The sequence below is a fragment of the Pelodiscus sinensis genome, chromosome 24, assembly GCF_052426305.1.
Source record: "Pelodiscus sinensis isolate ZL-2025 chromosome 24, ASM5242630v1, whole genome shotgun sequence".
Taxonomy (NCBI): domain Eukaryota; kingdom Metazoa; phylum Chordata; order Testudines; family Trionychidae; genus Pelodiscus; species Pelodiscus sinensis.
Genome location: NC_143075.1, coordinates 9,493,029 through 9,518,942, shown reverse-complemented (window position 1 = coordinate 9,518,942; position 25,914 = coordinate 9,493,029). Strand labels below are relative to the sequence as shown.

Genomic DNA, 25,914 nt, shown 5'->3' with positions numbered 1-25,914 from the left:
AGGCAGAAGAGGCGGGGCTGGGGTTTAGACCACCCAGGGCTCTAGCTGGGAGCTCCAAGCTCTGGAATTGCCCCCTCTCTGTCCTCACCCCCATCCCAGGCCTGGTCAGGCTGGTCTGTGAGTCCCTCTCCTTGCTCCAGGAGGTGGATGTGCTCTGTATCCCCTTGCAGACCAGGTTTTTCCTCTGTGCCATTCGGCTGCATGGCCTGGCAGCACCCACGAGTGGAGTCCAGTCGCTCTCTGCTCCCCGATCCTGCCTGCCACCCCCCTGCGTAGAAGCTGCCCCGCGGAGGCTGCTTTGCTCCCCTCCCCCACCGCGAGCTGCAAATGGCGATGGGGCTGGTCTGTGTCACAGCTCGTTTAGCTCAGTGCCCGGGGAAGGTCGTGATCTGGCCTGACGCCATTCGCCGTCACTCTAGCCCAGCTCCCTACCTGCTTGTGTGGTCGTCATCGTCGGAGTCAATGAAGCTGCTGGACTCCAGCTCGCTGCTCATGATGGTGGAAGAGCTGTCGTATCCAGGCGGGTGCTCGCGGTGCCTGTCCTGCTTGGGGTGCCCATTGATCCGAGGGACTGTGGAGAGACCAGCAGGAAATCAGCCACCCCACGCCTGCAGGGACACGCAGCACGAGACCGACACGGAAAAACAATCCGGTCCCAACATCCTGGGAAAAGGACCCGCCTTGAAAATCAGAACCACATGGTGCTTGGATTTGAGTCAGCAGTAGAGAAACCCGGCCCACCCCCTCCCTCCGGTTTGGCTCACTCACAGGCCAGGTTTAAGGTTGCCAGATGGTCTCCCAAAAAATACTGAACACACGGGCTAAAAATTTGTCGGGAAACCCCCCCGACCCACACTAAACACACATCCTGTGTGGCTACTACCAAGAGCCACCAAGCTGGGAAACAGCCACCTGCTACCCAAAGCAGAGAGAGGCAGACCCTGGGGCAACACAATGGCAGGGCGGGGGGAAGAGGGGGAAACCATGGGTAGGAAGGTGACTCCCCCATGGCCAGGTCTTTGGGTGTCCCAGTGGGAAGAAGCAGAAATTCCACCCCAGTCAGTTTTGGCTGAGAGCCCATGGAAGGCGCCTAAATGCAACCACAAAGCACCTGCGGGCGTCTCTCCTGGACTACGGCGCCACAACGCTTCTGCACTCCCAGCTGGGAGGTGGGGCCGCGATTGGCGCTGGGAGCCAGTGGTTGTGTGCAGAAGCTGGGCGGGGCGAGTGGCTGGGAATCCCAGCGCCGATCGCGGCCCGACCTCCCAGCCACTCCCTCCGCCCCCGCCAGGCTTCCGTCCGACGCCCAGCTGGAAAAACATTGCATGTGTTCGGTATTTTCTGAATTTTTTTTACCCGACAGAGGGCGCAAAAACCAGACTGTCTGGTAGAATACCGGACACCTGGCAACCCTATTAAGGTTGAGAAAAGAGTCGGACAGGAGTAAGCCTGGTGGGCTGGAGGTCAGGACTGAGGGGCAGCAGGTGAGCAGCACGGGGCGCCCCGTTCCGGAAAAGCAGCAAGTGTAGCAAGTCAGGACTGAAGTTCATTGGCAGAGCTGCACCCAGCATGGGATGCCACGAATGGGGGGAAGGCGGGATGTAGCACCGTGGGGAACCCACTTGCACTGCTCCTGCCTGTACCGTGCCATCAGCCTCTCTCCTGGACACAATCCTTAACTTCCCCCGCAGGCCCCACCAGCACCCAGTCAGGCACCCGTAGCCCTGGCAGTATGTTGCAGCAACTGTGTCATTGTCTTGGCCATTTCATCTGCATAACAATAGCCCAGCACATTTTGCTTCTGCTAACCCAGCTCTGAGAGTGTGATTAGCACACAAAGACCTTCCTGTACACCTCCCCGGCAAAAGCATACCGTGTACCTGACTGCACTTGCAGTTCACCTCCAGCAACAGAAACTCTCAGGATTGTCCTGCTATAAAACAAACTTCCTCTCTCTCTCTCTCTCTCTCTCTCTCTCTTTCTCTCTCTCTCTCTCGTCTCCCACTCATCACCTGTCACTAAAAGACCCTTGACCTAAGAGTGATACAGTTTGCCAAGAAAGTTCTCGTCCTTGACTCCGGAAAGGCGGTTTTCTGATAAGGGCACCCGGTCAAGAAATAAACAAACTGGACTTCAAAGCAGGCGTGGCTTTTTAAAGCATGGTTTCTAGCCCTTGGAATGCCTTCCCAGGTACAAGCAGATTAGACAACGGAAAAGCTTCATCGGGAAAGAATGACTGTGCCAGGAATATACACACCAGAATACAATGGTTATACCCAGCGAAGAAACTTTCACAGCCTAAGACTCTGCATGAAAGATTGGAAGGAAGATTCCTTGAAATATGCAAGAACATGACCTGGCAGATGGACACAGGCCAGGAGTTGGAAGAGCTGGTGTCTAGTTCCAGTTCTGCCACCCTTAACCTTGCTGCCTCGGTTTACTCATCTGGGAAACCTACTTCTCTCCCTTCTTCCCAGCCCTCTGAGATCTCCAGACCAAAGGTACTTGAGAATGACAAGCAGTATTAATGTGCTCTGTAATTTGATTATCCAGCTTTACAGCCATGAGTGCTTAAAGTGCTATGACAGTAACCAACCCAATCCTTCTGATGCATAATTTCCAAATCCCTCTCCATCCCACGCTGGCCCAATTTACATGAATTCAGCAGGGGAGAAAGGTGAAAGTTGGCAGTCCCTGAAGACCCAAGTCGTCTTTGCATTGCCAGCACCATCAGTTCCCCCCTTTCTGGCCAATAGGGCTCCCTCTTGGTTTGCAGCAAACCCCACCTAACATCATCCTAGGTAGCTTATGGTGCACGGAGCTCATTGTTCAGAACCCAAGGGCCTTCTGAGCCCTGACTGCCCTGCTGGGATTGTGAACTTGGTCTACTAATGGGTTTTCAGACTGGAATCTTGTCCTCGTAGAACTACTCTAGGCTCTGTCTACACTTAACAGTTTAGAGCACAGCCACACAGTGACAGCGAGGCCATGGCATGAGGATGGGGAGAGAGCTCTCCCAGCACTCCATAGAAACCATCTTTGTGAAGGGGTAGCGAACAGCGCTAAGAGCGCGGCTGTTCATACTGGTGCTTTACAGCGCCATCACTTGCTGCATTTGGGGGGGTGTAGGTTTTTTTCCACATCAGTCAGCCAGAATGTTACAGCGCTGTGCAGTGCCAGCGTAGACTTGGCCTGATCCTAAAGAATGGCCCTGGGTTTAAAGCCTGGGATGGGAGATCAGTGTTCCTTTCCAGGCACTGCCTGTGTGACTCCGGGTGACCTCACGACTCTCGTCAGTTGATCTTTCAGCGCTTCAACTCCCTGTCCGCAGCACTGGGACACGGGCACGCTCCATTTTGTCTATTTAGACCGCAAGTATCGCAGGGCAGGGACTGTCTTGTACTACATGTTTGTACAGATCCCAGCACCCTGGCTCCTGGTCTTGGTTGGAACTTTAAGGCACTACTGGAATCCAAAGAAACTTTTCACAAGTTGAACCAGTCATCAGAGTGAGTCTTGCCATCCATATTGGACAGGGAAATGTTAAAACACTTGACATTCAGGCTCAATTTAAATAGATTCATAGGAAAATAACTCACAGACTAGACCAGTGGCTCTCACCCTTTCCAGGACACTTTCAGGAGTCTGATTTGCATCCTCACTTGAAAACTACTTGCTTATAAAATCAGACATAAAAATATAAAAGCATCACCACACCCTGTTACTGAAAAATTGCTTACTTTCTTCTTTTTACCAGATAATTACAAAATAAATCAACTGGAATATAAATATCGTACTTACATTTCAGTGTACGGTACACTGAGCAGTCATTGTATGACATTGTAGCTACTATCAGCTTTGCTAGTGCCTTTTACAGAGCCCGTTGTAAAACCAGGCAAATACCTAGCTGAGCTGATGTACCTCTGCACACCTCCAGTTGAGAACCACTGGACTAGAAAACGTGCCTGGCGGGAACAGACTCAAAGATCTCCGCCTATTTAGCTTCACAAAGAAAGGATTAAAGGGTAGCTTGATTGCAGTCTATTAATATCTACGTGGGGAACAAATATTTAATCTTGGGCTCTTCAATCTGGCAAACAAAGGTATAACATGATCCAGCAGCTGGAAGTTGAAGCTAGTTCAATTCAGACAGGAAAAAAAACAACCCGGTGTGTGTTTTTAATGAGCCATTGGAAAAACGTAACAAGGGGTGCGGTGGATAGCCCATCACTGCGATTTTCAAATCAAGATGGGATATTCGGAGGGATGTAAATGATTAACTGGTTTACCGGCAAGCCCCATCCTTAATGGACAAGGCGTACCAGTTCCAGTTAACCAGCAGGGGCTGGAACAGCTCTCTGCCCACTCTGGGCAGGAGTCTGCTCCAGCTTCGAGGGGCCCACCACAGGCAGGAGCTGCTCTGGTCTAATTGGCTGGCGCAGCCTGTCCGTGGTGGCCCTGTCCTGGCCCCTTGCTGCGAGTTACACATGCTGGCTTCCCACAGCGCATGTAACCGCTAGGTTACTGGAAGCAGACTAGATAATCACAGCTGGAATCTATGGATCTATACGGTTCAATTTGAATAAACATTCAAAATATCAGTTATTTCTTCAAATTCTACAATCGAAAATAGGCTGGAAATGACCTATTTGGGTCTATATTGCACCATTCATCATCAGATAAATAATTATGTGGGAATCCCCCCCCCCCCCCATAAATGGGCTTCTAGTTCTGGTTTTAAAACCATACGCAGGGACTGGGCAATTAAAGCTGCATATCCCAGACTCAACACAGACAGGAGGGAAAATAAAGGAACCTCAAATGTTGCCCCTCCCAGCCTGGATCATAGGAGAGTTTGGGCAAAAGCGCTTCTACCAATCAAACAGGTGGCCTGGAAACAGACACCCCCGGCTTGCAAATGATCACTGAGGAAGTAAAGACTAAACTGTGTTATTTCTTCTAAAGGGGAATGGGGCTGCTTTGACCTTCGTCAGTCAAGGTCAAGTAATCTGTTCTACAAACTCCCTGAATGTCAAAACCCAGCCTCTGAGCCAAGCTTTAAGAGCCAGTTTTTTTCTTTCCCTGGTGCTGTCATCCGTGGCAAAACCGAAGGAGAAAGGAAAGACTTTCCCGGCTCTAAAGCTGAGAAAACACTGTTCTGTCCATCAAATTAGCACGTTTCACACAGTGACCAGACTGTCTGTTAAAACCACAGAGAACTTTATTCATTGGCTTGAGCTAATGACAAGCCTCCTCCCTGTGGAATGCACGAGGAGTTTTACATCTGGACACAGTGCAGCCTAGTGGCTACAGCCCATGCCTGGAAAACCTAATGGCTTGAGTTGTTCCCACCATTAACACTGAAGTCACTTCATGACTCAGTTTCCCCATCTGTAAACTGGGGAATGAAAAACAATTTAGCTCTTAGCTCTTGCTGGGGCCTTTTTTTTTTAGCCTTAATCTCCAAAAAGTCTTTGAGAGCTTCCCATGGGGTGGTGCTTTAGAACTGGGAAGTCACATTGTACTACGGAGGCAGAGCTTTTTCAAGGCTATATCTAAGCCAAAGCCTACGTTGGCAAAACAGAAATCACTCGGGATGTGAATAATCCCCTGAGCGACATAAATTACATTGACACAAGCACTCGCGTGCACAGCGCTGTCGGCGGGGGACGTGGCTTCTGCTGTTCATGGAGGTGGGTTTTTTATTCCAACAGGAGCAGCCTCTCCTGTTGGCCGAGCACGTTCGCCAGATGCCCTGAAGCGGCATTGGTGCCACTGTGCCGCCGGAGGGCTTATGTGTAGACATGGACCAAGAAACACTCAACCTCCCCGGTGAGTCAATACAGTTTGTGGAGCCAACTCCTGTAGGCACCTTTTTTTAAAATCCCATCATAAAATCATCCAACACGTGTGTATCTCCCTAGGCCAGGGGTGAGGAACTTTTTTTGGGTCAGGGGACGCTGACCCACAGAAAAATCAATCGGGGGCCACACACAAGTGGGAAGCAAACAAGCAAGCAAGCAACCAACTCCTCACTGACATGGCTCCCAACTGAGAAGCAGAAAGGCCGCATTCCCCTATCACACCAGAGCCCAGCGGGGAGGAGGGGGCAGGCTAAGAGATTTTGTGTGCTCCATCCAGCCCTGTGGGGAGTTGGCGAAGGGGGCAGGAGCACCAGCGCAGGCTCCCCAATGCCAGGAGGGAGTCCCGAGCCTCAGGGGTGAATCCAGGCAAGCCAAGGGCCACATTCGACGCCTTAGGTTCCCCACCCCTGCCATAGGCAGAAAACCTTTGTTGTTTCCTTTGTGCAAAGGCAAAAGGCAGACTCTTGTCCACGCCCCTCTAGATCTTGGAAGGAACGTTTTCATTCCTGCTCCGGAGAGCAGGGTAAAACGAAAAAACAAAGCAGAGACCCCTGACGGCTTTGCTGCTGAAAGAAGCCTATTCTGCTGAGGGAGATTTAAAGTAATCGCCAGACAATCAGAGTCACCGTCAGAGCGCCCGGATTCTGGTGACTTGGTAAGTCAAGAGATGGGAAGTGAACCTGAGAGCGACAGCACACAGGAGCGCCTTAATCCCTTTACAAGAAAACAAAGCCATGCGTGAAGTTTTAACTGCAGGGGCTCTCCTGCTTCCTCTCCGGACCCAGATGTTTCTTGACCCTGAATCAAAGACCTGAGAGAGACACCCATTCCCACCTGCATCTCCCAGGTGTTCTCCCCCTCCCCTTAGCTAAGCCTCCCAAGGTCAGCTGTGGATAACAATATGGAGCACTTTCCATCCCAGGCTCTCACAGCTCTGGACAATGGGCCGCATGAGAAACTTCCTGCTGCATACGGAGAACTTGGGGTCCAATCCAGCGAAGCTCTCCAACACACGATTCACTTTATCTCATGATTAACTTTCATCGTGGGCTCGGGTTCCATGGGAACCAATGGGGCTTACGCTTTGAGCAGGTGTGCAAGGTGTGGGTTGAATCAGGGCCCGAGGCCACAAAGGTATTTAGGCACCTCACTTCCATGGGATGGGATTTTCAAAGGAACCGAAGGGAGTTATGCATGTAAATGCCAATGGAATTTGGGAAACTAAACACCTTTGAGGATCTGGGCGTAAGGCCTGGACTACACTACCGTGGGCCACCGGCTCTCCATTACCCAAGTTCAGCTACATCAATAACGTAGCTGAAGTCGACGTACTGAGGTCTGCCGACCGCGGTGCCTTCACAGCGGTAAGTTGACAGCTGATGCTCTCCTGTCCACTCCACTTACTCGTCTCATTTTGGCGGAGAATCAGAGTGGATGGGAGAGAACTCGGCGGCTGATTTACCGGGTCTAGACACAATAAATAGACCCCCACCAGATCAATCACTGCCCATCGGTTCAGCTCGTAATGGAGACATGGCTTAAGCGACCTGGCCAAGGACAATCAACAAATCTTTGCCCCTCTTTGGTGTTGGTTTCCTAATTTGATTTGACGTGCATCTTGTCAACAAAAGCTGAGCCGGCCATGACAGTTCAGCTGAAGAGCCAGGAAGATGCATTGATAAGGAAAGCAGATTTAGCATCACAGCTTTGTGATCTCGTTACAGCCTTTCCAATCAGGCATGTCACAGGCAGAATCTCCAGGTGTGTCCACTGACAGCCAACATTTGGGGAAGGACGGGCACAGTGTGGGAGCTGAAGTTGAGGGGAAAGGGTTAAGGAATAGACTGCTGGATCCAATTTTCACAGTGCTGATTCCTGTTGGTGTGGAATACCTGCTGGCTCTCCTTTGAATTGGACTGCATTTTTAATTTGGGTAAGGAAAGGAAGATCCATGTTTTGGGGTTGTACTTTGGTTACAAGACCCGATAAAATAAACGCATACCCTGCCAGGAAAGAAGGCAGGAACTGTCCCTCCCAGTTAGAAATATTTACTCATCTCTTGCATTAAGAATACAATAAAATAATAACTATGCACCAATATTGCCTTGCACTTCCATCACACCTACTGTCTGAAGGCTTTGCTGTGCTCGACGAACAATGGGGGTTGAATTTTTCAGCATTGCTTTTAAGGCTTATGGAATTTCCCATCCCACTAGCCCTCGCCCATGAGAGGGGAGAAGGAAGGATGGTTAAGGCCCCAGACTGGGGTTTGAGAGATCTGGGTTACAAGCCTGGCTTTGCTGCAGACAGCCCTGTGAGACCAAGTCCTTCTATGTGCTCCAGTTCCCATCTGTAACATGGCGGTAAGAAGTGTTTGCTGAAGACCCTGCTCCAGACTGATTTGCAAAGACCTGCTGGCATTGAGACCCGTTCCTGTTACGCGTTTCCCCTCCAGCGGCTGGATGTGTCCACGTTCCATTAGCACAACTGCAGCAGCGAGAATCTTTTCCTTCACCTTGGTCCCTGGATTCTTCACAGTTGTAGGGACAGGAGGGTTTTGCGCAAGGAGATCTTTGTGGATTCCTAGCCTAAGCCCCAGCAAACGGGGGTAGAGGTTAAAGGAGGACTGGTCACTGCTGTGTCCCATGCCTGTGGTTGATTTCCCATCTGTTTTTTTCCCCCAACCTAACCCTTTGCACAAAGCCATGGTCCATTCCTCTAAGTATGTACAGCCCCTAGCACAAGGGTGGGCAAGATCCGGCCTGCGGCCTGGATCCAGTCCACCACGCCATTTGACCCGGCCCACGGGCCAGTCAAGACCTGGGGATGGGAGAGCGCACAAGGGAGCCACCAGCCATTTTGAACAGTGAATGTCTTTACACACTCCCCCACCCCCAAGCTCCTCCCTGCACCAGGGGTGCACAGCACCTAGAGGGAACCACCAGCTCTTCAAAACAGCTGGAGGTTTCCTCTAGGTGCCGCATGCCCCGGCAGGGCACAGGTGGGGGAAGTGAGAGACTCCGTGTACTCCCCCGTCCCCAGATAACAATTGGCCTGAGGGCAGGAGAATGCGCAGTCTCCTCCCGTCCAGCACCTAGAGGGAACTGCCCCTTCTGCCTGAGGAGCTGGCCCCAGACCACAAACCAAAGTTTGAAGTGGCCCTCCTGCAAAAATGATTGCCCACCTCTGCCCTAGCAGGATGGGACCCTAATACAGTCTTGTGGACCCCCAATGCTACAGCGCATGCAAGGCCCTGTACACAGACACAGCAAGGAACTGACACTACCTCAAACAGCTTGCCATCTAAACAGACAAGGCAGAGCAGGGTCTCATAACAGGAACGGGTCTCAATGCCAGCAGGTCTTTGCAAATCAGTCTGGAGCAGGGTCTTCTGCAAACACTGCCGATAAACACTGGGATTAAGGAAACTCATCTACCATAATCCATCATTCTGGGTCAGCGGAATCTCCGGACTGTGAGAACCAGCTGCTAAGGATTCTCCCTTCCCGTTCTGAGGCGGGCTCCTGGTCTTGCCAAATAAACACAGCGTTCCCAGTTTATTTTATCAGGTGTGCAGGATGGGGCACCCTTATTGTGCAAACCAAAACACAGGAACACAAGGCTGCATTTGGAGCAAAAGAACAGCTTCTCACGCCCCCTGGGAAAGCCAGGTTAGCAGGAACTGGCAGGAAAGACAGAGTGGTAGTTCAGAAAAGGAGTGAAAGGCCCCGTCTAATGGTTTGTCTGACAAGAAATGAAATCTTGTGATTATTGCTGTAACTTACCAACTAAGATTGGGACCGCATTGTGCAAGGCGCTGTACACGCATGGAGTGAGCGACTCCCCCTGCTTACAATCTAAACAGACAGAGCAGACGGCAAGTGGGAGAAAGGCAGATTATTATCCCCATGACAGACGCAAGCCCTCCTGTTTCGGAGGCAGATCTAGCTTGCGTCCAGACACAGCGCTCTACTCCTCCGATGCCATCACACTGCCCTCTGGGTGCCTGTCCTGCAGTCAGCACAATTTCCTGAAGTGGTGGCTGATGGGAATTTTCATAAGCCCTTCTAGGAGCCCAAAAGAATTGTAGAGGAAATCAAATTTCTTAACTCCATGGGAAGCTCAGGCATTTCTGGAGCTTAATTCTCAGCCCCAGGGCCTGGCTTTCCCCTTTGTTTTCCTCTTCAAGCATCTGTATGAAGATGAGGAAAATAAACCTGGTCTCCCTGTGGCCCAGGCTCTTTTCTTTTCGGAATATGCCTTGTCTGTCTTAGAGCCCACTCAGGCTTTTCCATGGGGCTTATCACCTCGGACGGCAAGTTCTCTGGTGCTGAGAAGGTTCCTGATTCCATGATTGCAAATCTGTGGGGGAATTTCTGCTAGCCCTGCTGCATGGTGCATTGGCTTCCCCCTCACGGTGTTTTAGCAGTGATTAGCTGAAAAGAAGCCCATCCAAAACAAAAGAACCCTACACCCCACACTAAGCCTTGAAAACTGATTCAAGTTTCCTTCCACTTTAGCAATGTTTAAAGGGACATAAACCTCTGAAAAAACTGGGGCTAAACAAGAGAATGCCCCAAAATTCAAAAAAATTATAACTTGAGCCATTAGGTGCAGAGACCGCGTCTCTTAGGGTGCATCTACACTGCACTGGAGTGCGAAATAAGAGACACAATTTGAGCTAAATTGTGTAGCATATTTTGAAATACATTATTTTGTAATTTGGCACCGTCTACACAGCCCCTTGCACAAGGAATCCCCAGATCTCCATGTGGGGCCCTCCGAGAACAGAAAAGAATCTACCATTTAAATGTAGCAATAAAAGCCATGGGAACTCCCAAAGCACCTCACCAGATGCACACACAACACAGAGCAGAACTGCTTGCGGGAGCTGACTGCATACCATTCAGCGACAGACCGGGGCGAAGTCTTGCTCCCTCTGATGTTTTGTTGTCAACTTTAGTGGAAGCTACACCTCTCCAGATTCACTAGCTAGCTGGTGGTTTAACACGGACAGACTGAATCCCGTTGCCTTTTCCACAAAGGAGCAGTGTGCAAATGAGAAACAGCACAAGTCCAAAACACTACCCCGCAAGAGGCCACACTTTATACTTCCCCATTGGACAAAGCCTCCTTTATTATTTTTCTTGCCCTCCCCTGGTTCTCTCTACTCTTTGTCGGGTGCAACTTATCTAACCAATCCCATCACAGGGACCGGACCACTTGGTGGAGCGGGCATTAAACAGGGTCCAGATCTTAAAGATCAAGACCCGACTGGAGAGCGCTTTCCTGGCTCCAACTGAGTGGAGCATGAAGGTCACATGATAGAGGCAGGGCCAAATGTCATCTCTGGTACAGGGATGTGAATGGGAAATGGATCTGGCCAACGGGCTGCACCAACAGGAGAGATTTTATTTCTATTCAGTGTTGATGATTATTAAGCCAGCTGCATTCATTGTCTTCCTCCTCCCTCTCCAGTTGCATAACTGTTCTCTATTTTTGCAGCTGAAGGACTCTGCATATCACTGTGTAGGCTGCCCCCGGCGCTCAAATCCACCCCTCAGGCAGTGACAAGAGAGCACAGATTCTCTATTCCATTCTGAGTGGGTGGTCTAATGCTTTTACCATTGTGGGTCTCCTTCTTCCTCCATATAATTCCATCTTGCATTCTCTTCACCTCCGAGATCTCCACATGTCATCAGTTAAGGAAGGATATTTCTTGCCTGCGTCCCTTAGTCCACATAGCCAGGAAGGGCGATCGCTTCCAAAACTGGGCCTCCCTCCCAACACGATCATTTAGTGAACAAATGTTTCTATTCCCAAATTGTCCTTGAGCAGATGCTTATAAAACCCTTTGAATTTGTCATTCGGATTTCTTTGCCAAGTAACGCTGATGGATACATTCTGGGCCAGTAGCTCATTTGGTTTGCAAAGAAGAGTCACCGTTCAACGTTCTAGGCATTTTGGTTTGCTGCAGAGGTCACATGGCACATTTTTGTTCTCTCATTGGATGAGCTTAGCTTTTAGAACCAGGTTTTAGATGCAATTTGTTATTTGCTCCCTTTTACAATCTTGCAATGCCTGCTCAGAATTCATTTACCCCACAAACCTCAATGCTAGTAAATTTGCTCACTGGGACATTCACAGAAAGCAAATACAAACACTCATAGCAAATTTGCTTCAGGATTCAAACTAATATTGATATGATTTTTTTGCAGCTGTCACTGGCTTTTATTTTCTAACACTTGGGTCTGGCACAGGCATCTCGGATATCCTATAATAGGGTTTTAGGCAGTATTTCTCTATAAGAAACTTTCTTATTTTCCTGTGCATTGTTTGGCCCAAGGTTTATGAAGGATTACAACACAGCACGAACACATTCTTCACTGCAATTATCTTGAACTCGGCATTAATATCAATAGGAGCAGATAGCTTTGGCATCTCAGAATATTCCATGTTTTCCAATTCCCTGCAGTACCTGCTAGCTGCTGTTTTGGAGGCTAAACACTTGAAGCTGTGACTTGTATTCCAACCAAATGGAGGAGGATAGCTAATCCCGTGTGTAATATTTAGACTCACACAGTTTCCCCCTTCATTATCTGGTAAATAATTTATCCTAGAAAAACTCCAATCAGTTCAGAGCCACTATGAAGAATTAATGGCCCACGTCAATTTGCTATGCTTTTTAGCTCTCAAGGGGGATTTTTCACATGGAGGACAATTCTAAAAGCAGAGAGAATTTTAACCAGATGAGTGTACATGGGACAAAACAAACCTAACAGGGCTTCTCTGTATACTGGGCAGTTTTCCTTCAAAGCTCTGGCCTTCCACTGCTTGGCAGTGACACATTGGACAAGTGTCCATGTCTCTGTGCCTCCATCTGTCAGTATGTAAGATGGGGAAGCTGCTTCCCTACCTGTCACGGATGTTTCTAAAGCCCCTGGAGACTCAAGGAACGTGCTACGGGAATGCTAAGTGCCTACAGAATAGAATGTTGCAAACTGACTTTGATGACCCATTCCCTTCTCCCCGACCCTTTGTTCTCAGGCCAGGAATGGTTCTCCCCCTGCTTTTCACCAGCAGTTGAATAGCAGGGTGCTGGGGCAAGTGCTTTCCTGGGTGCATGGGTAGGTTTTGTTTGCGCCAAGAGTACATATGAGTGTTTAGTGGGTGCAGTGTTTGCCAATACTCCTCCTGGTATTGAAGAAGCTCTTCTTCCATCAGATGGATACGGAAGGGCACATAACAATACTTAGCACTCACATGGGGCACTGTGTCTCCAAAGGACTTTACAAACACGAAACAATTAAAACCCTCCAAACTCTGCAGGGGACAGATGTGTGTTATCTCTATTTTATAGACCAGTAGTTCTCAAAGTGTGGTCCGTGACTATCTTGCAGGTGGGTCGCAGGCTCAGGGCGTGGCCCCCGCCCCTGAAGCAGGGATCCTGCACTGGTGCTCCAGACCCACGGGCCCCCTCCGCAAGGTTGGAGCGCTAGCACCAACTTCCCAGTGGAGGGGGACAGGCCTCACAGGCCAGATTCAGCTTGTGGGGGAAGGAAGTGGCTCCATGTACGGCTGCTCCCTCTATTCCTGGCTAAGGGAATGGCCGCACAGGAAACAGCTTGCCTGGAGGCTTTCCTCACTGCTCCTATTGGCCGGAATCACGGCAAATGGAAACAGTGTGTGTGGGGGGGAGGGGGGGGAGTGGTGCCTGGGAGCAGCGGGAAGCACGGAGCCAGGTAAGCACCTCCCATCCCACATGTCCAACCCCCCAATCTTCCATTTCCCTCTCCCCCCCCTGCTGCCGAGACTTCCCACCCCTTCCTGCTCCTGCACCCAACCTCCCACCCTCAGCCTGCTCATGCACCTTACTCCCAACAACCAGCACCCCACCCTGCTCCTGCACTCTACCTCAAAGCCAGACCCCGCACTCCCACCCTCTCCTTCACCCATTTTGTCATCACGGGTGGTTGGCTGCTGGTCCGCAGAAAGGTCTGCGTTGAGCAGGGTGGGCCATAAAGCTGGAGAACTGCTGTTATAGACAGACTGCCTCCTCTGTTTCCCTGTCTCAAGACACATGGCTACAAAAAGCGCTGGGTGGAGCCCGTAGCCTGTTTCACCACACAGGAGCCTCCATTACAACGGTTTGTGATACCTACAGTGATATACGCGGGGCTGGGCTTCTGGGTAACATCTGATGGGTTCCAGGGGTCTCGTCAGGTGCTGACACCACTTGTGGCAAGGTCTCCTATTGTAATTGGGTCTCTGCGGGGACTGCTGCTGCCGCCGCCGCCTCTCCTGCCGTGGCTGACTTCCCCCAAAACACTCCAAAAACTGGGACGTGACCATTTCCCCGCCCACCCCGTGGCCTGGTCAGGGATCCACAGTAGGTAACGCAACAGCCAGGCCGCACGATTCAAGCAACCAAATCCAGCGGCACACAGTTCTCCCACTCTGCGCACGAAAAACCACTCTACTTCTGGAAAAAGGGTGTCGTTCAGCGCTCCAGCTGGGGCATTAAGAGAATTCTTTGCCTGAAGGCTCAGAGATTATGGGGAAAAAAATATCTGCATGTTCTTCCTCCATGACATAATCCCAAGGATGCTTGTGCCTGAAGGGCAGCCAATCTGGTGAGCACTGTATCTTCCGGGGACTGGGGAAACAGAACACAAATCATTTGCATAGGGTTTTCCACTCAGCTGTTCCCCAAACCAGCTTTGCACTCCCTTTTTCATGGATCATCTCTGAAGAGCTAAATCCTTTTGCAGACACATTTTTAATGGGATCCTAGAATATATACGTTCTAGTCCTCTTTATCCAAATAAGCCACACATAAGCACAGCTTTGGAATTTGCATGATTACTTTTTACTGCACACGCAGGCTACGGGAGATGATGGTGATTTGCGGATTTTTTTTAAATTGTCTCCAATTTTTAATGCATTTCAGAATTACAGTTCAGGCCTCAATACTCTGGCGGATTTTCCTTTTTTTAATAAAGTTGTTTAAAAATTCTTTATGCATTTTGCCTCAAGGACACTGAATTAATAATAAACAATCTGAAAAGCAGTAACTTTATAGTATCCATGTGGGGATTCCCTTCCTGTAAATTGGTTCAGTTTCATTTACACATGTTGATGTCTAATATGAGCATTGGCAAGGTCTTCAGACAAATGTTTGTCAATTGCACTGGTGTAAAATCTGCAGTAATGCCTTTGACTTCAATTGACATAGGGTAACACACACAAATGGCTCTGTCAGGCTGTCAGGGGTTGCTTTGAGTCATGGAGGCATTTCTTTCCACGCACAATGGATCGCATTCTGGTCTTATTCCCACCAGTGTAAATCCAGAATCACTGCACTGAAGTCAATGAGAGCTTTTGGAACATGTAAGGACCACAGAAATGTAGCCTGACCGACTTGGGGATGCTACAAATTGCATCCCTGATTTAAGAAGTGACACAGCATGTGCTTAAACCCGTCTCATGCTAAGTATGTCCATATGTCCTACTGACTCCAATATGTGTATCAGTTCTTTCCTGACTCAGGGCACATGGGCAAGACAAAGCTCTCACTCCAGGCAAAATACCTATTGATTTCAGTGGGAAATTTGCCTGAATAAGATCTGCAGGATCAGGCCCTAGCAAACAGTTATTTAATGCACCCTTCCTCTGGAGTCAATTGAAATTAGTCACATCATATTTCCTGTTTGATGCCTTTCAACTCTTTTTGTATGTGGGCTCATATTTCACCTCAAGGTATGCACCCTGGCATGATTACCAGGCGCTCCTGCCTGCCTGCCTGCCTGCCTCCCTCCCTACCTACATCTGCTGAGGAAAAATTTCCATTCAGAAAATTAAGGGCCAAATCGTCAGAAATAAACATCCTCAGCTCCCAGAGACTCCAACAGGCATTTCTGGGGCACAGCCCGGCTTTGGCTCTACGTATACACCCCATTTCAAAGGAGATTTCCATTGTCCGTGACTGCCTTCTGTGCTGACTGGGTCTTTGGACACAGACACAGCTCCATCACTTACCCTCCCCTCCCCAGGGTATTTGAGGAGAACTCTCAGCTTTGTCACCAACCTTTCCCCTTTTCCTTGTTTGCTTTTCGCTTTTTAAAATTATCCCTTATAAGCAAAGGAATTTGGGAAGGGGAGTAGAATATGGAGGTGATGTTTCAGAGGAAAATAATTCATCTTCTTGGTATCATAATTATTGATAGTAAAGTTTAATATTATGCTGGCACCCGAAAACTCCTAGATGATACTATACCTGCCACATATTACTGCTTATGCTAAATTTAAACAGATCCCAAAACTTTAAAAACAGTGATCTTATATCCTTAAACTATTTTCTTCCCATTTATAGTAAGTAACATTGTCTAGGTCCCTTGCCACCCAACCCAGTGACTCTTCTAGGCCATGTACGTTACTGATTTCGGTATGCGCAGATCACGTCTTTCAATAAAATTAATAGATTTAGGAAAATTGCTACCCCGCTTACTTCTCCCACTCATGGTTTCATATCACAATGGATATTTTTCCTAATGCCAACATTTTAAAATGTACAAAGCTTTTTACCTAAGCAATACACATAGCTGAAAACATCCCTGTTGTTTTTAACTTCACAACACTTTAGTGCCTCATACAGCAAAAGAACTTTGGAAATATACTTCCACAATTGACAAAATCATGGCCTTTGATCAGAAATACTATTTAAATGATCTTCTTTCCCGTGGGGTTTTACCAGAGCAGAGGTCAATAATCCTGAACTGGAGGGAAAAAAGACATCCAAAGGGAGTTGTGGGGGTGTAGGGGGAAGGGGTTTAACTGTAAAGGAGTGTTAGGATTCATGGTTTTCAAAGTTTGTACAACACCAAAGCAAGAGGGTGGATTTCTCTCTTTTACACACACACACACCCAAAGCAAGAGGGTGGATTTCTCTCTTTTTTACACACACACACACACACACACACACACACACACACACACACACACACACACACACACACACTTACTTGCAGGCACAGACACACACATTCTACCCTACCCATTCACCCACTTTCAGAATTTGGGTACCCCCCCCCCCCATCATACCTATTCCCCCACCTCCTGAATTTGTCCTCCCACCGCAAATACCCAAAGCGACTCACTTCAACGCTCCCTGCAGCAATTCGCGCAGGAACCCCCTCTATATACTTACTGGAAAGCACAACTCCTGCTGAAAAAGCGCCCCCCCCCTGCCACAGCGCAGCCTGCCTCGGGCCACCTGAGACAGCGATCAGCGGGACTCCGTGAGCCCAGGCTCTGCCTTCGCTGGGGGCGCAGCTGCATCACGGAGCCCCAAGCCAATGAGGGGGAAGCTATGCAAATGTGCCGGGGCTGCGCGCTCTTCCCAGGGCCTCTGGCACACACCCGGCTGCCCTGATGGACAGCCCTTCTCGCGGGGGGGGGGAGGGGGGGGGGGACGGACAGGTAGACTCCTCTCCAGCAGGCTGCTGCCATACGCTGGCCAACAAAGGGGTCTCTAACCCTAACCCTCCCTCCCATTGTTCACAGCAGCAGGCCGTGCGCTGATGGGCCAGAGGAAAGAAGCACCGGGGTTTGGCTTTCAAAGCAGAAGCCTAACACAGTGTTTCTCAACCTTTTTTTTTTATAATAAAGTAACCCTTAAAAATAAGTACCCCCAGTACCTACAGTTTTCAGACACACCATTTTTTTTCTTCCATTGCAACACGTTTGTTTAAACAACTTAATCGTAGCAGGGCAGGCGATGAAATTTTTGGGTGTAAAAAGTACAAAAATAATAAAGTGCGGTAAAACTTAAAACAAAAATTCAGTTTTCTCCAAAGTTCAGTTGGGTTGATGAACCCCCCCAGACTTCTCTTGAGTACCCCAACGGTTGAGAAACACAGGCCTAACACACTTGTAATTACTCGCCTCATCCTCTTCTAACCCCCGCCTCCAGCCATCTGAAGAAGTGGGCTGTGCCCACGAAAGCTCATGATCCCATCTCCATGTTTTGTTAGTCTATAAAGTGCTACCAGACTATTTGTTGTTTTTTAAGTTTTTCCAGAAACCATTCAGTTCATTATCCCTCAGGCTTGCTGAAGAAGAATAACGGCTGCAGTAAACGGCCTTAGCGCCACAAAGAGGCTGTCGGGATTCTGTTTGTGTAAGTCTTGTGTTCAATCTGCTGAAATCAGACAGATATGAAAGGGAAAAGCCACCCTCTACAACAGAATTTCTTTGGGAAGAAGAGGCTCCAGCCATTCCTAAAACAACAGGCAGGGTAAGTGCTACTTAGCAGCACCTAGAAGTCTCCTAAAGCAAAGAGAAACATCTCCCCCCTGCCCTCCCCAGGACAGCTGCATATGGTCTCTTTTGACTCACATGCTTCTTTGTGCAACGGTTTGTTCCCCATACCTAGAGAACGCAGCAAGTACCACTTGGCCTTGGTGGTTTTTGCTATAGATTAAGGAAAACTGCCCATCTGCATGTTTTGTTAGTCTTTAAAGTGCTACCAGACTGTTTGTTGTTTTTTAAGTTTATCCTGTACAGACTAACTGGGCTACTCCCTTGAAAGTAGGAATAAGAGATCCTCCGGAAAAGGGCTTATTTTCCGGAGAATCACGTCTAGACTGGCGCTTTTCTCCGGCTTATCCCCGAGCCGGAAAAAAGCGGCAGCCATGTAAATGCAAATGCCGCGGGGGATATTTAAATCCCCCGCAGCATTTGCAATTGCGATGTGTCACATTAGCATCCTTTTTCCGGAAAGGGACGCCAATGTGGACACAGCCAGTCTGTCCCTCCCTGGGTGGCAGAGAAGAGCTGCCAAGACTCTCCAGCAGGAGGCAGTGGATGGACCCTGTCAAAGTTTGGGCTCCCATTCTGCAGCCTCTGACCCAGCGCTACATACAAAAATCAGAACAGCCACACTGGGTCAGATCAAAGGTCTGTCCAGCCCAGTGTCCTGTCTGCTGACAGTGGCCAATGCCAGATGCCTCAGAGGGAGTGAAGAGTGAATCATCACATGATCCTTCTCCTGTCACCCATTTCCAGCCTCTGACAAACAGAGGTCAGGGACACTATTCCTACCCATCCTGGCTAACAGCCATCAATGGACCTATCCTCCATGAGTTTACCTAGTTCTTTTTTGAATCCTGTTAAAGTCCTGGTCTTCACAACACCCTCTGTCAAGGAGTTCTACAGATTGGCTGTACGCTGTGTGAAGAAAAACTTCCTTTTGTTTGTTTTAAATCTGCTACATATTAATTTTATTTGGTGACCCCTAGTTCTTATGTTATGGGAATGAGTAAATAACTTTTCCTTATTCACTTTTTTTCACACCAGTCACGATTTTATAGACCTCTATCATATCCCCCCCTTAGTCTCCTCTTTCCTAAGCTGAAAAGACTCAGTCTTTTTGATCTCTTTTCATATGGGACCTGTTCCTAATCCCTAATCATGTTTGTTGCCTTTTTCTGAACCTTTTTCCGTGCCATTCTATCTTTATTGTGATCCACCACATATGGATGGGATTTGCAGGAGGCAGGCTCCCCATCTTGAAAAGACCAGCCAGAGTCTACACAGGCCAGAGCATAAAGATTGAGTAGAATACTTGTTACTGAGTTGCCTAAATAGCCGCTATTAAAATATTTAACAAGTGCATCCGGCAGCAGACATATTTATTAGCATCTCCGGTGTGGAATCAACCCGGGGAAAAGGGGTTCCTCAGCAGGGGATTATGGTTTATGTTAGTGTAGCTTCTTCCCCACTTTGCTGTCCTAAAACTGAGGTGGAGGGTCTCCGTAGGAGGGGATGCATGTGGGGAATGTGGGATCTGGGTACGAGGGGATGGGGGGGGGGGCATTTCCCTGGCTCCGTGCCGCCCATCTTTCCCAGGCACCGCCCCCACTGCTTCCATTGGCTGTGATTCCAGCCAATGGGAGCAGTGAGGAAAGCCTCCAGGTGAGCAGTTTCCAGAGCAGCTGCTCCCTCAGCTGGGAACAGGCAGAGCAGCAACAGGTACAGCAGCACATGGAGCTGATTCCTACCCCCACAAGCCAGATCCGACCCGTGAGGCCTGCCCCTCCCAGTGGGAAGCTGGCGCTCCAACCCTGCCGAGGGGAACCATGGGGCTGGAACACCAGTGCAGGCTCCATGTGGCGGGGGGTGGAGAGCCCCAAATCCACAAGCCACACTTTGAGAACCACTGAGCTAAACCAACCAACCAACCAAAAAACAAAACAAAAAACCAAACCAAGTCACTCTCTTACTGGAATCAGAGTTTCCACATGGGGGTTGTACTGGTATAACCCTGCCTATTTCAAGGGGACCGTTTTCCCATGTAGACAAACCCTGAGTGTAAACGAGAGTCACACCCTTTTGTCTCAGCCGTTCCCAGACCCAAACACATCCTGTTCTTTCTGCCTCCTTTGTACCCAGTATCATCTGGGCATTCAACGCTCCCCCACTAATGGCCAGGGACTTTCTACCCTCCATGACCCCAGCTCTTATGGCTTCATTAGAGGAAGCAGAATCCATTGAGACAATCAGATAACGGCCTTTCAATCTGTCACAACGATTAGGAGGCGGCATCGCTTCGGAGGTCAAAGTACATCCTCCTTGGCTTTCATCAACAGCCAAAAAGGTCTCACCCCAAGGCACAAAAGCACTTCAAAGAATGTAGACTCCAACAAGCCTTGAAAGGGGGCAGCAGAGGAGAGGCAGCTGCATGAGGAAGTTAAAGGCTTCTCCATTAGCACCATGTAGCCAGGAGACTGGGCCTAGCCAAACACAACCCAACCAAAACCTGAGATAGGAAACGACGGAGCTCCACAGCTCAAGTTATTCAGGGAGAATCAGAACACTAGAACTGGAAGGGACTTTGGGAGGCCATCAAGTCCAGTCCCCTGCACTCACGACAGGACCAAGAACCATCTAGATCAGGGCTACTCAACTTTGGAAGCCCCGGGGGCCACAGTAATACAGTACATGCCGAGAGCCGCAACTTAAGTGTGGTTGCATATACATGCAAATATATATGCAAATAGTTTTTTTCACACAGGAACGAATACAAAGATTAAGGCAAGACTACACAACATGCAGGCCCCATTTAAGTCAGTTCTGCTGATATTAATTAAATGCAATATTTACCCAATTTCCACCCATATGACAGCACTTTTAATAAGCAATGACAGTCCAGGAATTTAACTACTAAAACGCACGTCAACAGAAGACCATTATATTGACTCGCCCTTGTGCAGCGTGTTCCCAATGGAGGCCATGTTCAAAGGATCCCACTTGTGGGCCGCGTGTTCAGCCCCACGTAAACCCAAACTGCACCGTGGGCCACAAACAAACAGGCTCCAGGCCGCATTCGGCCCGTGGGCAACATATTGAGTAGCCCTGATCTAGATCATTCCTGATAAGATGCTTGTCTAACCTGCTCTTAAATATCTCCAGTGATGGAGATTCCACAACCTCCCTGGGCAGTTTATTCCAGTGTTTAACCACCTTGACAGGTAGGAAGTTTTTCCCAATGTCCAACCTAAACCTCTCTTGCTGCAGTTTAAGCCCATTGCTTCTTGTCCTATCCTCATAGGCCAAGAAGAACAATTTTTCTTCCTCTTCCTTGTGACACCCTTTTAGATACCTAAAAACCGCTGTCATGTCCCCTCTCAGCCTTCTCCTTTCCAAACAAAACAATCCCAATTCTTTCAGTCTTCCTTCATAGCTCATGTTCTCTAGACCTTTCATCATTCTTGTTGCTCTTCTCTGGGCCTTCTCCAATTTCTCCACATCTTTCTTGAAATGTGGTGCCCAGAACTGGACACAATACTCCAACTGAGGCCTAATCGGCCCAGAATAGAGCAGAAGAATGACTTCTCATGTCTTGGGAAGAGTATGTGTCTCGTGTCTACACTGTGCTCCTGCCTCATCTGTGGGTTGTCTCCACCTGTCATCTATTGCCTTCAGCTTAGAGCGGGAGCTCTTCAAGGCAGGAAAGCTCTGTTTCATGTTTGCACAGCATCTAACATGACCGGGATGCAGCATCCACTACACAGATAAATAAAACAAACTCCTGGTGATAGTGATGAAATCAGGGGTTTCCCCTTCTCTTGCACATCACATGGACTCACAGACAAGCAGGCAGGCCAGCCATGGGAGCAGCCCATGCAAGACTTTTTGCCCCTTGACACAAAGCAACTCCTGATAGCTGTGAACAGACACCCCCGTCCCCCACCAATGAAACAAACCTGAAAACAAACCTAGTGTAGCACAGCAACGCTAAGTTCTTGGACAGACGTGATCATGGAGCGTGATTGCCACAAGTATCAATATAGTGAGTGTTTGGTTTGGCACAGGAACGTAATCACTTACCCCTAATGGCTTTTCCTTCAAACAGGAGTAGCCAATAGAGCTATTTGTTAAAGGAAATGTACCGAGAAAAACAATCATTCACAAACAGTTGCTTCCCAAGTCTTAACTTGCTCTGGAAGAGGAGCTGGATTCAGGAAAATGTAACTTCCCTTTTTAATCAATATCTGCTCCCAATATTACAGCACAGGATTCATTTTCAATCCACCTTCTGTTGCTTAATAGAGTTACCGACATGGTTCAGTATGTACTAAGGATGTGAACAACTAGTCAACTATCCAAAAAGCAAATGCTTATCGGATAGTCGACACACTAGTCGACTAGTCGCTCCCCCTCCCTTGCTGCCTCTATCAGAAACAGGCAGCAAAGAGTGGGGGGGAGAAGAGAGGGTGCTTCAAAGTGGCAGCACCGCATGGAGCCCAGGGCCAGACCCCAGTCTCCACATGGCATTGCTGCTTTGAAATGCCGTGTGCATCCCAGGGCCAGCTGAGTCTCCAGCTGGCCTGGGTTGCACATGGCATTTCAAAGCAGCAGCGCCGCGTGGAGTTTGGGATCAGCTGGGGACTCCCCCGCTGACCCCGGGCTCAAGGTGGTGCTGCCGCTTTGAAATGCCGTGGGAAGTACGGGGCCAGCAGGGTACTGCAGAGTCCCCACTGGCCCTGTGCTCCCTGCAGCGTTTTCGCCTTTGAAGTGTAGCAACTGCTCTGGGACTGTTGCTACACTTTAAAAGTGAAGGCGCCCTTATCGACTAATCAAATAGTCGATGCAAACTGCATCGACTATTCGATTAGCCAATTAATCCAAATATAACATCCCTAGTATGTACATATATTGCCTTTCAGCTATGAATCACACAACACTTTATAACCATCAATTAAATCTCATGCAGTATCCCAGGTCAAATGTCATGATTCCCATTTACAGGTGAGGAAACTGAAAGCCAGAGAAATGAAGGGGCATGCCCAAGGTCACAGACACAGTCAGCAGGAGAACTGCAAAAAGCAGCCAGGAATCCCTACACCCAGGCCCGTTTTTAATGCGAGGCAATATTTTGCAGCAGAGAAACACTGCACCCACAAATACATTCTTCGGGTCTGATTTTCAGAGACTCTGAGCCAATGTTGCCTCTAATTTTTTCCATTCATGTGCAGAATACATTCTGTTCTGCGCACTGAGGCATGTGTGGATGTGCACCACCAGGAGAAACACATGCTGCCGGCTGTGGGTGCTCTGCTAATCAACTGGGCGGCATTTGAATCTCTCCTGGGCGGCCACGCTAGTGCTCAGCCAACCAGCTTCCCAGCACCTCTGGGAAAAAAAAATCAGACTGCCAAATGCTATATTATGTATCTAAATACATAAAACTAGCTGACAGATGGTATTTTCTCTCCTGGTGCCCCTTCTTCCCAAGAGAACTGTTCCAGAACCTCCCTTAGTGCATTACCTAGCGTGGGGCACTGTTGGTTCTACTCCAGCAAATAGTGTTTGAAGTAACTACATGTGCGTATTTCCCACGCGTCGCTATTTAGCCTGGATTCTAAGTACCCACGGTCCAGGCCTGTTGTTTGCATGAGGAGATCTTGAAGAATAACAACACTAAGCCAGAGATGGCTGAGCAAAGCTCTTTTTAGAAAACTACGGTTGTTTGAGTTTCCATTACCATTGGCCCGAACAAAGGGCACTGGGAAAATAGATACACTGTGCTCCCCGAGGCTTAAGAATACATGTACGATAGGCTACTATTGGAAATTTGGAACAGTCGCTTTTCCCATTCACAGGTCACAGACCCTGCATTTTCCCAAAGCACAGGTCACGGCCCCTGCATTTTTCATCTGTCTGTATGATGGTTAATTTCACCACAGCACAAACTCAGCATTGAAACAACAGCCCCTGCACTTGACGTCCGGAGACTTGTCTAAAACCGGCAGCGGCTATCCAACATTCTGAACGCCAATGAAAACGTGTCCCTTAATTACCTCCCTAATTAGATGGTCCACGGTCCCTTTTCTCGCTCCTCCTCAGGAAATGGACATGGGACTTTTGTCCTAGTCAGCAAGGGGTCCCGAGAACATGTGCCAAGCAGACCTCCCATGCTTCTAATTAGGAGCTGGGCTCCACTCTCACTTAATGGGCCTTGGTACTTGATCCTTGGAAAAGTTGACATCTGGTACTTTAAGGGGCTGGAGGGCAGGGAACAAAGGAAGTCAGGGTTCTCCCGTAGTCACTGTTCCTGCCCATTCAGCCTGTGACTTTATTTGCAGCCAAGTAGATAGATTTGCTACTAATTAGAATGAAAGGTGATCAGGGAAAAGATTTTCTAATTTACACAAAGCCTTAGTTCGATACAAAGGGGCTCCTGGTTTCCCCCATGCCAATTATTTCTCTGTTTCTCTAGCACCCTGTACTTCCCACACACATTTTTTTCAGGAACAGAGAACTCGCATTCAAAAGATAACGTTGCCCAGGTCCGCTTTGGAAAACACATCTTTGTCTGCAGGTCGGTGTCATTGTCTCTCCCTTGAGAGACAGACAACATCTACATTAGCACAAATGCTCTCTTCTTGTGCGCATGGTGGGTAACTCTTTGGTATGGGAACACAACTTAAGAGTCGTGCAGTCCCTCTGAGGAGCGCATGCTGCCATTTGCTTGTCCTCTTTGTTTTCCAGCAGTTTTATTAGCCGCTCGGGGGATCTGTAGATGAAGATTAGCATGTGCATCATGTTACTCGACATCCGAGGATGTATACTGCTTACTAATGGAGATTATTCTTTTCAAAATTACTTCACTGAGACTGTACATTGGGCATAAAATAAATTGGAAGGTTGGAGAGCCCAGAAATTAACAATCATACTTGTGACTAAGGAAAGTCACCCAGGAGAGATTCAAATGGGGTGAAATGGAGTGAAATGTCCATTCACTGACAAAAATCGGGCCCAGCTGTATTGTTGACATCCTTTGTTCAAACCTACTGCACTGGAAATTCATCTGATGCCCCACTTGGGCCTGGAGGAACAACTAGGATACTCCTCCCATCTGATTAGTAGAGCAGTCACAGTGCCCCCAGCCAGCACATGTGTGTCTACTGGTGGTGCACATCCATACATACCTTGGTGCACATAAAATTTATTCCACACATGGATGGAAACAGCGAGAGAGAACATTGCCCACAACTCACTGGCATCAACATAAAGCTTTTCCAATTGATTTCACTGGGGACCTGAACACAGCCTGGATGGTACCCTGTGCTAGATGTTCTCTTAAGCCCAGATTCAGCAAAACACTCAATGTGCTTAAGTCCTATTTAAGTAATTTGGCTTTAAGCACTTGCTTAAGTTAAGCGTGTGCTTATATGCTTTGCTGAATGGGTCAACAAGCACATTCCGCAATGTTCCTGGACTCAGGCCCTACTAATCAGAGCTGAGTCAAGAACTGATTTTTCAGGTTGGTGACCAAGCTAAAAAAATCTACAAAAATTCAGTTTTGCACCAAACCATGAGGGCTTTGGAGGTTTTCCTTGAAAAATTGAAAGAAATTAAACCCGTTAGTGTGGCTCAAACAAGCCAGCCGCAAGGTCGACGTTTTCCATCCAACACCTGCTACCGAAGTGCCAATTCATACAGAAATTTCCTTTCAAAACGATGCCTTGGGACATTTTCTCTTGAA

The 25,914-nt window shown here is 48.6% G+C and overlaps 1 protein-coding gene across 3 annotated transcripts in view; it reads right to left on the bottom strand.

The window, feature by feature from the left end:
* The window catches only part of DVL1 (dishevelled segment polarity protein 1), a 225,404-nt gene that overhangs the window by 42,558 nt on the left and 156,932 nt on the right, over positions 1-25,914 (bottom strand). For 2 of the 3 annotated variants that reach the window (XM_075906879.2, XM_075906880.2), the window contains exon 5: positions 433-571. In XM_075906879.2, the coding sequence (XP_075762994.2) occupies positions 433-571 (139 nt within the window). Of the gene's footprint in view, positions 1-432; positions 572-14,026; positions 14,530-25,914 lie in introns of those variants that run through there. The other variant, XM_075906882.2, reaches the window with a different exon arrangement.